Source organism: Giraffa tippelskirchi, chromosome 10 (genome assembly GCF_054371585.1).
Source record: "Giraffa tippelskirchi isolate mGirTip1 chromosome 10, T2T-mGirTip1v1.2.pri, whole genome shotgun sequence".
Lineage (NCBI taxonomy): Eukaryota > Metazoa > Chordata > Mammalia > Artiodactyla > Giraffidae > Giraffa > Giraffa tippelskirchi.
In genome coordinates this window covers 142,523,696-142,539,621 of record NC_137284.1, presented here as the reverse complement: position 1 = coordinate 142,539,621, position 15,926 = coordinate 142,523,696, and the positions used below count along the sequence as shown (strand labels likewise).

At 35.3% G+C, this 15,926-nt stretch overlaps 1 protein-coding gene across 1 annotated transcript in view; it reads right to left on the bottom strand.

Annotated features, from left to right (window-relative positions):
• Positions 1-15,926, bottom strand: part of AGBL3 (AGBL carboxypeptidase 3) — a 101,162-nt gene that overhangs the window by 59,909 nt on the left and 25,327 nt on the right. The window contains 3 exon segments of the mRNA XM_081532968.1: positions 1,894-2,673; positions 3,870-4,008; positions 7,919-8,026. Coding sequence (XP_081389094.1) covers positions 1,894-2,673; positions 3,870-4,008; positions 7,919-8,026 — 1,027 coding nt within the window.

Genomic DNA, 15,926 nt, shown 5'->3' with positions numbered 1-15,926 from the left:
GACTGTCTTTTATTCCATTTACTGCCTATAATTAATTGCATTACGGTAGTTCTCTTTCTTGCAAGTTTTTCTGAAACTTACTGAATAGATTCCTGCCTTAAGCTTCTTATGAGACAATTTAAGAAGAACTAAGATAAACATCTTTCACAGAGACAAGCCAAGGGGCTTTGGCTGTAATCCATCTTGTGTTGGGCCAGGCACCCTTAATGTCAAAGAGCATTAAGGAGACATTATAAATACTCAAATGGGCTCCAAAAGTTCCCTTTCTATTAAAAATAAACTTTAAATTCTGGAATAACTTCAGATTTACATAAAATTGCCAAAAATAGTTGAGAGTGTCCATATGGCTACCCCTCGGTCCATTTTCCCCTAATGTTAACATAACCACATAACCATGAAATATTGTCAAAAACTAGGGAACCAACATGGGTACATTACTGTTAAACTCCCAGCCTTATTTGGATTTCACGAATTTTCCCAATAGTGTCCTTTTCCTGTCCCAGAATCCAATATAAGATACCACATTGCATTTACTCAGCTCTTTTGTCTGTCATCCCTAGGAAACTAAGTCAGTCATGGGTTAGTCTTTATCACTTAAATATTTCCCAAGTAACTTCAGAGAATCCTGAAGTCCACATCTGTGAGGGGTATAGAACCAGGGTTTTCACTCCTTTTTGTGGGGATCTGCATTTCACTCCCCATGTGTCTAAGATGAAAGGATTAACATGGAAGTTGAGGCTGAACTCAGACAACTAGAGCCATGCTGGGAGCTTTGAAAGCCTGTCAGCCCCTCTAAGCGACTTGGGGGTATCCCTGAGGTGGTCCTTCTTGAAACAGGGCTCTGACACTTGGACTAGTAGCCCTGGGGACGGAGCTGGGTGAGGATACACACACTCTGCAACAGTACTTATCAATGTAACATCTGAACAGTCCTAGAAAGTTTACAAAGAGTTTTTACATCTGTATCTAATTCATTAACTCTTTTTCTTTTTACATTTGAGGAAGCACTGAATACAGTTAGAACTTCCAATATTCCAGTAATATTGGACACTTTATTCTGGGCACTTTAGTAATAATCTCACTTCATCCTGCTGTCTATGAGGTAAGTACTCCTATTCCCACTTTACAAATAGATGAGGAAATGGAGGTTTGGGTTTGTTTTTAAACTGCTCAAGATCACACAGTTAGCAAATGACAGAGCAGAGATTCCCATTTGATGTGTTTTCATTTCAGTCTCCACATTCTTAACCAAAAAGGATAAGAGGCTTTGGACTTGGAATGGGTACTGTTTCACTCCAATAAATCTTTCTACTCTAGCAACGCCTGTTTCTGATTGTTATTACTTGAATTTACTAAAGCATTCATCCAGTAATCCAACAAGTCTTTAAATATTACATGCATTTTACTGTTCTTATTCTTTAGAAAATTTAAAGCTGTTCATTTTTTTCTAGGGGCAAACAAGACTATTCATGAAAGCTTAAGTAAGTATGCAACTTATCATCATCCTAAGAGACTCATCACAGAGCCATGTGTGGTCAACGCAGTACTCAAAGACTGTAGATGTAATTAATTTTCTAGATGTAATTAATGAGGGATTCTCAAGGATTCCAAAAGAAACATCATTAGCTTTAGGAAGAAACCAAATTTAGGTCAGGCAAATTAAAGTTTCACTAAGCTATTAAAATGCTATTATTTAAAAGAAAGCTAGTGAATGTAGTGGCATAATGCCTGAAAAGTACAGAAGCAGAGTTGGGAAGAATGAGGGAAAAAATTAGTAGCTATAGTTAAACTATCTTAAGGGAAGTTAAGAGTAAAGTAAGTGGGATTGTGGGAGCAAAATTCTTACTATCAAGTTTACTAAATAAGCAGAAGGTAATTTAAGGCTTATTTTACCTCCGGATCATGTTCCGGGTATACCAGACAGAAGGAAATGATTCCTTCAGGAGAGATGTATAGTTACGGTTTAAATCCCGTCCAGCTAAGGAACACCGATAATTTCCTACAATCACACCATCTGGATTCAGCATGGGTACCACTTTGAAGACGAATGTGTCCCGAAGCAACTTTGCATCACTTGAGTTTCCTAAAATATAATCTAGGAAGCCTTTCATGATCCAAGAGCTGTTGGTTTCTCCTGGATGTACCCTTGCAGTCAGAATCACAGCCTTCCGCTTTCTTGACTCACTGTTCTTCAATGGGGTAGTAATCGTTAAAATATACACCATGTTCCTAGCAATTGTATGGCACAAGACACGTATTTTACAAAACTTTGACCGTACTGGGTCATTATTGATGCCAGACAGGTATTCTTGCAGGTTTGTGTAAGTGTACGGATAGCAGTGAGCAAAGTAGCAGGTATCTTTACTGTGTGGAAATTGAAATGTCCATGTGAGTGAAAAATGATGGTGCCTATCTTGCCCCTGGTTGTTTCTATAATACTTTATTTGGTCTCCTATTCTCTGCCAGCCAATATTATGAGCACTGGCCTCTTTCTCAGAATAAAACAGTGGGCGCATACCCCGACTATAAAGACTAGCAGGCTTGGTGAAATTGATAATAGTGAATCTGTAGACTATTCCTGCTTGAGTATTAGTGACTTGGAAATAGTACCACTGGGTGTGTTTATTTGTGAACAGGTCAGGTCGCACAGTCAGCTGGTATTCATATTCTGCCCTAATACACAAAAAAAGGAAGGGGGGGGAGACATAAAAATATAAAAATGAGATTCAAGTTTAAATAATAAAAGTAATAATAAATATACAAATAATAACCTACCTATTCATGGAAAGCTTTTTATTTGGGAAACTGTTTATTAAGCAGTATCTAATACCAAGTAATTGCAAAAGATCAACATTTTGAAATTTTCTCTTTTAACTGGATGTGAAACTGATTCTATGCTAATTCTGAAGTCCTTTTTATCCCTTTGTAACTTAAGAGAGCACATTAAAAAAAATGGGCATTTGACAAAAAATTATGTATTTCAACCCAGTTGTTTCCTATAAAAGAAGTGATTAAAGAGTTCTTACGTTTTTAAGAATTAATGTCCAGTGTCTTTTTTTTTTTTTACTTCAGACACGTATTTGTTTTATATTAGACTCTAACTCTAGTGATATGAAATACATATCAATAAGAAAGGTTAAAAACATATATAAATTACTATGAGCATATCAATTACAAAATTTTAAACTCTTTGAGAGGACAGGAACTATATTTGATAACTATTTGCATTCCCCATACTTAATCATTGAAGATACTTAAATAAAAGCAAATATAACTTCATTAGTACATTACTTATATATACAACAGTTTTACCTGGTCAGTTGTGACTTTTTTCTTTACCAAGTAACTTCCTATTCTATCAGCATTATGCACTTATTATGTGTGTATATGTGTTTGTGTGAATTGGTGAAATGAATGTTGCAAAACCTTAACAGCTGTGGAATCTAGGTGATGAGTATATGCAGAACTGTATTATGCTCTGTACTTTAGTGTATGTTTAAAATTTTTCATAAATTTTTTTAAAAAAAAGAATATCCTTGAATTGTATGCATATTCCCAAGCATGTTTTATAGAACACTCATCTGAAGACCTATTCCATTAAAAAGTTGGAGAAGCAGTGTCCATGTGTGTTTAACAGTTCATACCGGCATACTGAAAATGTACACTACAGAAACCTGCTTAACTTTAATTCATAGCTCTCAAAATTCTTTGAATCCAGAACCTTCCATACCTACCCTCTTAAGATAATCTCTAATTAGCATCTATACTTCAAGGAATTATAGTTCAGCCCATGGATACTAAAACTAATGTACCTAATACAGGAAATAGTTGATAGTCTAGCTCCTCAAATAAAAATAATGAAAACCTACACTTTGACTACCTTCTGTAGGTTACCACACTCAAACCTTGCTTCAAATATTAAAGTATCGTCACAGTTATCCACAGGCTGCTTCAAGGATGTCCGGTTGCCCCCAACTCGGGAATACACAAAACACGGCTCTTTGTAGGCTGATGAGAGACCATAAAGATGTTCAAGCCATATCTAAAGTCTATAGGCTATTCTGCATAGAGTTTGGAGCTATAGTATAATTGAAGTGTCACTATGGGTTATAAATTTTATTTTATTTATTTATTTATTTTAGATGACCTTTTATATTTTTTTTTATTTTTTTTAATAAATTTATTTATTTTAGTTGGGGGCTAATTACTTTACAATATTGTAGTAGTTTTTGCCATACATTGACATGAATCAGCCATGGGTTTACATGCGTTCCCCATCCTGAACCCCCCTCCCACCTCCTTCCCCATCCCATCCCTCTGGGTCATCCCATTGCCCCAGCCCTGAGCATTTGTCTCATGCATCGAACATGGAATGGTGTTCTGTTTCACATATGATAATATACATGTTTCAATGCTATTGTCCCAGAACGTCCCACCCTCACCTTCTCCCTCAGAGTCCATAAGACTGTTCTATGCATCTGTGTCTCTTATTCTGTCTCGCATATAGGGTTATCGTTACCATCTTTCAAATTCCATATATATGCATTAGTATATTGTATTGGTGTTTTTCTTTCTGGCTTACTTCGCTCTGTATAATGGGCTCCAGTTTCATCCATCTCAATAGAACCGATTCAAATGTATTTTTTTAATGGCTGAGTAATATTCCATTGTGTATATGTACCACAGCTTCCTTATCCATTCGTCTGCTGATGGACATCTAGGTTGCTTCCATGTCCTGGCTATTGTAAACAGTGCTGCGATGAACATTGGGGTACATTATATGACACTAACATATAGGTTTATGTTGAAATAAGAAAGTCTGAGTATTTAGATTAGAAAAGCAATGCCTAAAATAAATTCATGTATTTCTCACAGTAGAAATACATGAACTCTACTTCTAGTTATAATGAAGTAATTGTTCCTAAAACTGTCTTTTCACTGTAAATGACTATAAAACTGGACAAAAGAAAAAACCAAAAAAACATACAAATTAACCATTTCCATGCATTCGGACAACACAAAGATTAGAATACATAAAGTTCTTGAAAAAAGATAAAAACGTGAAATAAGCTCATGTTTTAACTTTAGATTTCTTCTTGGGAGTACTTTTTAGCTCTTAGAAAGATGGCACTTAAGGATAGCATAACAGTCTTGTTGAGCTGAGGAGGCACAGCTGTTGCCTGGGGCTGCTGAAGTTAGCACCCTGGGTACTAGAAGAAGAAAGCTACATAGAGGAAGGGCTTCAGTAGTCTACATGGTGGTTGCTTGGCTGAAGACTTGGTGTACAAGCACAGGATAAGGTTAAGGAAGACAGGACAGAGTGCTCCTGAAATAGCAGAGGATAAACATTCTGGGATATACTGAAATTCCAACTTATCCAGAACAGAAAGGCTTCACTGAGCACTGCAGGCATTTAACTGTGACTCTAGAAAGGTTGAATATTAGGCATAAAAACCACATTTAGGAGAAGGGTCATGACCTAGAACGAAGGACAAAATATAAACAGATCTGTTTTTATAAAGAAAGTAAACCAATTCTAAAAGAAGCAAAATGGTTTGTCAGCAATTTAGCTGCCTACCAGAAAAAAAATTCAATGCAATTAAAAAAAGGAAACTCCAAAACGTGTCTTTCACAATTTCCCACGTGTGATAAAAAAAATTATGAAGCATACAGAGAATGAGGAAATGTGATCCAATAAATATTTATATATTTAACAGACATTTAGGAGAAGGGTCATGACCTAGAACGAAGGACAAAATATAAACAGATCTGTTTTTATAAAGAAAGTAAACCAATTCTAAAAGAAGCAAAATGGTTTGTCAGCAATTTAGCTGCCTACCAGAAAAAAAATTCAATGCAATTAAAAAAAAGGAAACTCCAAAACGTGTCTTTCACAATTTCCCACGTGTGATAAAAAAAATTATGAAGCATACAGAGAATGAGGAAATGTGATCCAATAAATATTTATATATTTAACAGACCCCAAGATAACTCAGATGGTACGATTAACAGATAAGGACTCTGAATTTATGTTAAAAGGAAAAGATAATGAATAAACAAATCAACTAATAAAAAAAGGAAACTATAAAAAGAATGAAATGAAAATTCTAAAAATAAAAAGTACAATAACAGAAATGAAAGATTTACCAGATGGGCTTAAGAGAAACTGAATATTGAAAAAAAAAAAAGACTCAGTGAACTTACAAACAAATGAATACAATTATCCAAACTCAAGACCAGAGATAAAAAAAAGAACAAAGATCCAGTGAATGTGGGACATAACTAGAAATCTACCACATGTATAATTGAAATTCCAAAGGACAGAAAAGAAGGAATATCATGGAGAAATTATGTGAAGAAATAATGGTTGAAAATTTCTCAAATTGGATAGACAGAACTATTAAACTATGGATACAAGATGTTCAGCAAACTCCAAGCAGGATAAATACAAAGATAACCAAATCTAGGCAGATCACAGACAGAAGACACAGCATATATAATGTGGAACAATGATATAAATTATGTCTGACTTTTTCTTAAAGAGAACAGATGTCATGAGATAATGGAACATTATCTTTAAAGAAATAAAAAGATTTAAAAGAAAAAAATGTGAATCCCAAATTCTTTATGCCCAGTTGTTTGGGGACCTCCTTCTCCTACAGCTACAGGTCTCGACACCAGTCTGATCTCTTACCCTTTCGTGCCGAGGAGAAACAATGGTTCTGTTCTGTTGACAACTCAGTGTTGTCTCACTGTCCCTTATTAGTCTCCCTTGATTCTGTCCATCCTTTTATAAGGTATCTTTTCATTAAAATTTCTTAAATTACGTTTGCCATCCAATTCCTGACAAGACCTTGACTGACTCACCTCAGCTACTTTAATTTTATATTATATCTCATTTAAGCTATGTGTGGAAGTTATAAGGTAGGTTAGCTGGGTACATATTTGAAATCAAATTGAAAAAGATCAGAGGTGCTTTTCTCACCTCAGTTGTTTACAAATGCAAGAATATATGATTTCTGTAATTGCTTACTATATAGGAAGCAATCCCCGTGAATTCCTCTATTTTGCCAGCTCTTTAAATAAAATACAGGTTCCCTGGAAGTTATCTTTAATATATACTCTAAGATATACAAATGTTATGGTAAAACTGTACAGGAGTCCCATACTTCCTGACATTAGGGTTTCAGGAGCAGCAGTTTAGAATACAGGTTGAGACTTCTATGTTTGATTATTAGTACACCTGACCATAAAGCAGAGATTTTTATATTACTGGAACTCTCAAAGTGCCAATTATTAATCCTGAGTGTTAAGAACACTTTCCTAAGATACAATCCTGGATAGTATTTGTGATGTGGGATTTTTTTGGGCAATCCCAAGAGATGCATCAAACTGGCATGAAATGAAAATAAACCATTTGAAAGACTGCATGAATATGACCTATAGACACACAGGTGCAGAGAACTCTGCTGGATATATTTTTGAAAACTGATGTGAAGTTTAATTCCATCTCAATAAAACTCTTCATTCTCATGGTCAACATGATGCTTCATTTTAAAATAACTGGGGAGGGAGGTGGGGAGGGGGTTCTGGAAGGGGAACACATGTACACCCATGGCGGATTCATGTCAATGTATGGCAAAACAAATACAATATTGTAAAGTTAAAAAATAGATAAATAAACTAATTTAAAAAATAAAAAATAAAATAACTGCATAAACTGCAGTATGCACCTTCAAGAATACAATTAGCACTGAATCAACATCTGGATCAATATTAACCAAATATGGTTATGGAGTCAGGGATTTCCTGGTAATCGGCAATTTCCACTATAAACAGCAGAACAAATACACCTAATAGATTAGCCCAGACACCAAATTATTATATTTTATCGCAACATGTCTCCTTATATACCCACCATCTTCAGCTAGATAAACCACAGTTTCTTCCTTGGAGTTTGCATAAAGGGGTTCCATCTCCAGGCCCGTAGGGATGTACACTGGCTCAGGATTAGAAGGGGTCCAATCTGGAGAAAAACCATTATTTGAATATGACTTCAAAATAAAGCAGTAAAATTTTATTGTATACTTTCAAATTATTCATTGGTAGATCTAGGCTCAAATCCAGCAAAGCTGGATTTTTCATTGAAAGTAATAATGAGCATGGTCACACTTTAACAAAACCCATAACATTTTATTTGCACCTTGTGCTCAGTCACTCAGTCATGTCTGACTTTTTGTGAAACCCATGGACTGTAGCCTACCAGCCTCCTCTGTCAATGGGATTTTCCAGGCAAGAATACTGGAGTGGGTGGCCGTTTCCTACTCCAACTTGCACCTTGGTTCTAAGTCATTACATAGTTCACGATTATTTTGTGTCACCACAGATTTACCACTAAAGACTCTATTTCTCCTGGGTGCTTGATGCCTCTCTGACCTATCTTTGGGAGTCTTACTTCACCTTTTTATTCTCCCTTTCCCCGCATCTTCAGTCTTTTGCTTCCTAATGGTTGCCCCCTAAGCTTGCACGCATGGATCAAGTTTCTTTTGTCTCCCCATTGGAAGGCTATCCTTGGAGCCACACCTTTTCCTTTACCTATACCAGCTTTCCTACTCTTCATTATTTTTAAGACCAGATTTTTGACCGTGGTCTATCTGGCTGGGAAAAAATGACTTCACGGTCCAACCACCCGTTGTTCCCACTTTTTAGTGGACAAGAATTTGGTGATGACTCAAGAGCCAGACACGACTGAGCGACTTTACTTTCACTTTTCACTTTCATGCACTGGAGAAGGAAATGGCAACCTACTCCAGTATTCTTGCCTGGAGAATCCCAGGGACGGAGGAGCCTGGTGGGCTGCCGTCTATGGGGTCACACAGAGTCGGACACGACTGACGCAACTTAGCATAGCATTCTACTTATTATTGGCTGCTGTGTGTCAGACTGTGCTTCGCTCTGGGAAAAGAAATGCTCCAGTAGAAGGAGCCAGCCTCTATGATCCCAAATACATTTGCTGAAACAAACAAAAGAACTTGGTGATGAGAAACAAGTGTTGCTGGACAAATACGTTTTTGGTGTTACATGTACAACTGCTTTAGCAGCAGAAGTGTATTTGACATGATGAATAAGGGTCAAGTCTAGCTACAGAAAAAGCACAGAGCAGAATATCAATGCAAATATTCAACAGTGTACTTTGTAGGGTTAACAACAACACACAACTGATAACAATAAAGCAAATTAAAATTGAGAAGTGAGACTCTCATTAGTTGAAAACAATGAACTCAAACCAAAATTAACAATGAACTGATAATACAGCACCTGTTTTGAAATTTCGGGGAATTTTAGCTATTTACTTTTTTTTTTTTTAATCATCTTGATACAAAAAGCTGTATGGTCTGACCTTTAAAAAGTACAGTAATCTCATTTTATATCTTCATGCAATTTGAGGATACCTTTTCTCACTTAGGTTACAAAGTTATTTCATTTTCTTCTCCTTAAAAGGTTCACAGAGGAATTAACCTAATGTCTGTGTACAAATGGAATATGACTTGCCATCCCTATAAACTTCGAGACTACTTTAGAAAACCTATTGACAGGCTGTATTCCTATAATTGTGGTATTTTATTAATAGAAATTCTTTGGGTATTGATTATAAAAGGTGTTCCTCTTCCAAGATTAATTTATGTTCCACTTTCCAATGCTGAATAAAAGGTTCAGAATAAGTGATGGGCTAGATCTGGCCCATGGGCTATAGTTTATTACTATAGAGCCTGGACTGCCTTAGCTTTTCCTACATAAGAAATCTCCCCAAGTCTTAGTGACATAAAACAGTGATTTATTTATCACAACTGGGTGATTCTTCCAGTATGGGTTAGGTCCACTCATGTATCTTGATCAGCTGCAGGTTTAGCTAGGGGCTGGCTGATCTAGGATAACCTCAGCTCATCTCTGCTTCACTCTCATTATAGCAAGGAATCGTTCCATGGTGGCTGGACAGGGTTTAAGAGAAAGCAAAAGTGTACAGTTTCTTGAAGCCTAGGTCAACACTGGCATGCGTTCTTTTCTGCCACACTCAATCTGGCTAAAGCAAGTCACAAGGCCATCTCAGATTCAAGGGATAGGGCACGAGTACACCTCTTCATGGAAGGAGACACAAAGTAGTATTTCAAAGGGTGAGGATACATGGATCCCTATGAAGAATCATGCTACTTTTTAAATCAAGAAAAATTTATATATTATATATAATATGATGTATTCATAAAATGGTACAGTTTAATGAGTTTTAAAAATATATAATCATGTAACCAATATACCTACCAAAATATAGAACATTTTTTTTTTATCATCTTAGAAAGTTTCCTCTTGCCCTTTCCAAGTCAACCCCTACCACTGGTTTCCGGGACTGTAAACCAGTCTGCCTATTCTACAACTTCATATAATTGGAATCATATATAGTTATCTGTTTCTGGCCTCTTTAACTCAGTATAATGTTTTTGGAATTCATTTATGTTGTATTTACCAGGTTTTACACCATTGTATGGCTATACCATAGTTTGGATATCCATTCTCCTACTTCTGAACTGTTTCCAGTTTTTGACTATTGTGAATAAATATGAAAATGCAACTATTTTTGAGGACATATATTTTAATTTCTCTAAACACCTAGGAGTAGAACTGTTGGTCACAGAGTAGATACATACATATTTTTTGTTGTTTTTGTTAAAAAAAAACCTACCAAACCTTTTGTATTAGAATTCCAGTTCTACATTCTATTATTTGGAGTTGTCAGCCTTCTTAAATTAAAAAAAAAAAATCTGTTGTCATCCCAGATGTAAAGTTGTTTTCTCACCGTGATTTTAATTTTCATTTCCTATGTTGAACATTTTTCCGTATGTTTCTTTGCCATTATATGCCTTGCTTTAAGCAAAGTTTGCTCAAGTCTTTTGCCCATCTTTAATTTTTTCTAATATTGATTTGTAATAATTCTTCATATATTCTGCATACAAGTCCTTTGTCAGATATACGTTGGAAATGTTTTCGTACAGACCGTGGCTTGCTTTTTCATTTTATTAACTGTGTCTTTTGATGACAATTTTTAATATCAATGAAGTCAAGTTTGTTAATATTTTCATTGTTTCCTTTTTCTTTCTGGAGTCTCCCTACAGTATTGTTGCCTTATTCTATGGTTATGAAGATACTGTCTGGTTTTCTTTTAGGACTTTAAAATGTTAACTTTAATGTTTAAGTCTACAATCTATTTTGAATTAATTTTTTGTGTATTAAGTGAGATAGAGGTCAAGGTTTATTGTTTTCTACATGGATCCCAAGTCATTACAGCACAAATTATTGAAAAGAATTTTTCCTTATTCCCACTGGATGGTTTTGGTGCCTCTGTCAACAATCGTTTGGTCTCTTTCTGGATTCTATTCTATTGCACTTTTTATCTTTTTTTGTATTTATCTTTTTTTGCTGATTATTTGTGCTCACTTTTCAAATCTACCAAAACATACATCTATCTATAGCTCACATGACCAGAAGCAAATCACACGTTTACACAAACTGTTTATGAGGAATCATGCTTATGCAGAGCACAGGAACAAAGAAATATAGCTAAGCGATTTATCACAGAGCAGCTACCACTCAGGACAAGAAGTACTATACTGTGGGTATCACAGGCGCCCCACTCATGTCCCCTCTAATCACTACCTTTAAAGGTAACAATTAGCCTTCCAGTGTAATCGCTTCCTATTTTCCTTTATAATTTTCAACTTAAGTACTCACATACATACGTATATATAATATATAGTTTATATTTACACAAATACACACATGAAACTATAGTTTTGTTTTGCCTACCTTTGAACTTTACATAAACTGAACTACATAGTATATATTCTTCTGTGCTTTTAAACATATATTTGTGAAATCAGTCATGGTATGCGACTGTAATTTGTTCATTTTCATTGCTCTATAATATGTAACTATAAAAATGTTATAATTTACTTATCAGCATCTACTTGTAATGGACACTGGGGCTCTGTTGGTTTGGGGGTATTATGAACAACAGTGCTACAAACAGCGAGCATATGTGCCCACATTTCTCTTGGGTATATACCTAGGAGTAAGGATTCTAGATCGTAGGGCATGTGTAGCTTCAATTTTAGTAGATAATCCAAAGCTGTAATCCAAAGTAGTTTATACCAATTTACATACCCACTAGCAGGTTATGAAGGCTGTAGTTGCTCCACATTCTCACCAATGTTTAGTACAAGTTAAAACCTGGTCTCTCATGATTTCTAAGAAACAGTATTCAGCCTTGTTAATAATTGGAAATGCACATTAAAAACCACAATGAGACACCACTTCATAGTAAGGTTCAGGGATATGTTTACTGGCCATTTGGATATCCTTTTTAATAAAGTGCCTGTTCAAATCTCTTGGCTGTTTTCCAACTGGGTTGTCTTTTCCTCATTATTTGTAGAAGGGCTTTTGTGTATTCTAGATGTGACCTCTTTGACAGGTATATGTTGCAGACTGCAAATATATAATCCCAATCTATAACTTGCCTTGGTTTTTTTTTTACAATGTACTGCTTGGTTTTTTTTTTACAATGTACTGAAGTTCTTGACTTTGCTATAGTCAAAATTTTCAAACCTTTCACTTATGGTTAGCATGTTTTATTCCATTTTATTAATATATTCCATTAATAAAATATGTTCCATTTTATTCTTTCCCAATTTCAGTATCATGAAGATATTATCCTGTATTATTTTCTGGAAGTTTTGTTGTTTTTAAATGTAGATGTACATTTACATCTACAACCAACCTGCACTTGACTTTTGTGTAGAGTAGGAGTGGAGTGGGTTTTCATTTTTTAAATGCTGAAATCCAGTTATTCTAGCACTATTCATTGAAAAGACTACCTTTTAATTATTCTTCTGAAGCTCCACTTTTATTATAAATCAGGTATCCATTTGATCCCTTTCCAAAAAACACTGTACACTTTGGCTATCACTCTCCAATCCCCTAGCCTTCAAGCCTCTAAGCAACCATTAATCTACTTTCTGTATATATTTGCCTATTCTGGACATTTCAGATGAATGGAATCATACAATGTTTGTCCTTTTGTGTCTGGCTTCTTTTACTTAATGTTTTCAAGGTAAATCCATGTTGCAGCATGTATCAGCACTTCATTCCTTTTTATGTACAATTAATTCCATGTGGATATACCACACTTCGTTTATCCTTTCATCCACTGATGGACACTTGGGCTATCACAAGTCATGTTGGCATATTAACACTCATGTACCTTTGGACATGTTTTCATTTCTCTTAGGTATATAACAGGAATGGAACTGTTGGGTCAAATGGGAACCCTGATACACCTTGGAGAGAAGGGCCAAATTTTCCCAAAGTAGCAATAAGATTTGAGGGTTCTCATTTCTCATCAACTTTGTCATCTGATTTTTTATTCCAGTCAGCTTAGTGAGTGTAAAATGGTATCTCACTGTAATATTAATTTGCACTGCCCTAGTGACTAAAGATGATGAACATCTTTCATGCGTGTACTGGCCATGTGTTCTTCTTTAGAGAAATGTCTACTCAGATCCCTTGCCACTTTTAAACTGGGCTGTCTTTTACTGTGAGTTACAAGAGTTCTGTATGTTCTTTACAAGTCCTTTATCAGATATAATTGTTTGCAAATATTTTCTTCCATTCTTTAGGTTGTACTTTTTTGTCTTTGATAGTTTCCTTTGTAGAATGAAAGTTTTAAGTTTTCATAAAATCCAGTCTATTCATTTTTCTTGTTTCTGTTGCTTATCTTCTAACTAAGAATCCACTGCCAAATCCAAGATCATAAAGATTTAGCTCTATGTTTTTTTTTCTAAAAGCTTTATAGTTTTGGCTCTTGCATTTAGGTCCTTGTCCATTTTGAATTAATTTTTTTTATACGATGTGAGGTAAGGATAAAACTTATTCACACCGCAAATGTGTGTATATGAATGGCAAAAGCAGATATCCTTGTCTTGTCTTTGATCTTATAGGGAAAAGCATCCAGTCTCTATTCTGTTTCACTTATCTATCTATCTATATATGTATCTTCACTAATACCACAAGGCTGTGACCACTGTAGCTATATAAAAGCTCTTGAAATCGGGTAAGCTGATTATTCCCACTTTATGCTTCCTTTCAAATTATTTTAACTATTCTAGTTATTTTACCTTTCCATATAAATCTCTCTATATCTTCAAAAAGTCTTGACAGGAACTGCCTGGAAACTGTATATTAATTTGGGAAGAACTGACACCTTTACTAGATTGGGTTTTCCAATCAATGATCATGGTGTATTTCTTGAGATTTATTGACATCTTCTTTGATGCCTTTAATTAGCATTGTGTAGTTTTAAGCATACAAGTCTTAAAGGTGTTTTGTTAAATTCACACCTAAGTATTTAAGTTTTCCAAGTGATTGCAATGACAATGTTGTATACTGTGGTAGGGGTTAGGATTACACAGATGTATGCATTTGTTAAAATTCACAGACAGATATATTTAGATTTGTACATTTCATTGAATGTAGAATTTAGCTCAAAATAAAAAAAGAATCACAAAGACTGAACTTTAGAGGTGAAATGTAAGAATGGCTACAACTTACTCTGAAATAAATGGAATGAGATGTCCCTCTTCTTGCTCCAGGCCCATAACTTATGGATTTCTATTAACTTTATCAGGCACCTGGGTCTTACTTCAGTTCCATCTCACCTAAAATCACCTACTTTTTCCTCTTAAATAAGATATCTCAATGGACTAAGGACTAATCAGCCCATGTTTCACACATATCTGTGATTTCATGTATTTGGTATTTTTTAACTTTTAAGGGAAGGTATGACTCAGCTATGGCTGGCTGAGGCCTTGACACAGTAAAAAAAAAACCTGTAGCTGGACTTTAATTGAATATTATTTACCAGCATCATCAACCATAAGGTATTATTCAGTCAATGGTACAGGACATAAAGATAATTGCAGACAAACATGCACGTATGTGTACATACACATACATACATATGAACATGTGAATAGCTAACGGATTTGTTTAACAACCCCCCCTTACACCCCACTAAATCCCATGCTCTTTATGCCCATAATGCCCTGCCAACCCCCCCAAACAAGGCAAAAATATATAAATATATAGAACTTGGCCATCTACCCAGTAACAAAGACAACTTAATACCCAAGATTGTTGCTGTTGTTCAGTCACTCAGTCGTGTCTGACTCTTTGCAACCCCATGGACTGTAGCGTACCAGGCTTCCCTGTCCTGCACTATCTCCTGGAATTTGCTTAAACTCATGTCCACTGAGATTAGACAGACCAAAAAAATAAACCCCAATCGTACTAATAAACTACTTAGATATTGGCCATTTATATAGGCAGACATCTCCTAGATCCCTAGACAACCATTTTAGTCAAAATTTTAACACTAAATCTAATGTAAATCACATAAAACAATAATATACATGTTATTTCAGTATGTTACAACATGTTAATGTAGGTTAGAGCCTAAAAGCGAGGCATTGAAATTGCCTAGATGAGTTCACTAACTCTATAAACATATAGGTTTGGTCCCAGTCTTTCTATTAGTTTTAATAAAATTACACAATGCAGGCATCAAGCACACTAACATTAGTGGCTCATAACAGCTTGCTTAACCACAGCCCTACAGGAAGCAGCAGTGATAAAAATTAAGCTAGAGACGCGTGTACCCCAATGTTCATCGCAGCACTGTTTACAATAGCCAGGACATGGAAACAACCTAGATGTCCATCAGCAGACGAATGGATAAGGAAGCTGTGGTACATATACACAATGGAATATTACTCAGCCATTAAAAAAAATACATTTGAATCGGTTCTACTGAGATGGATGAA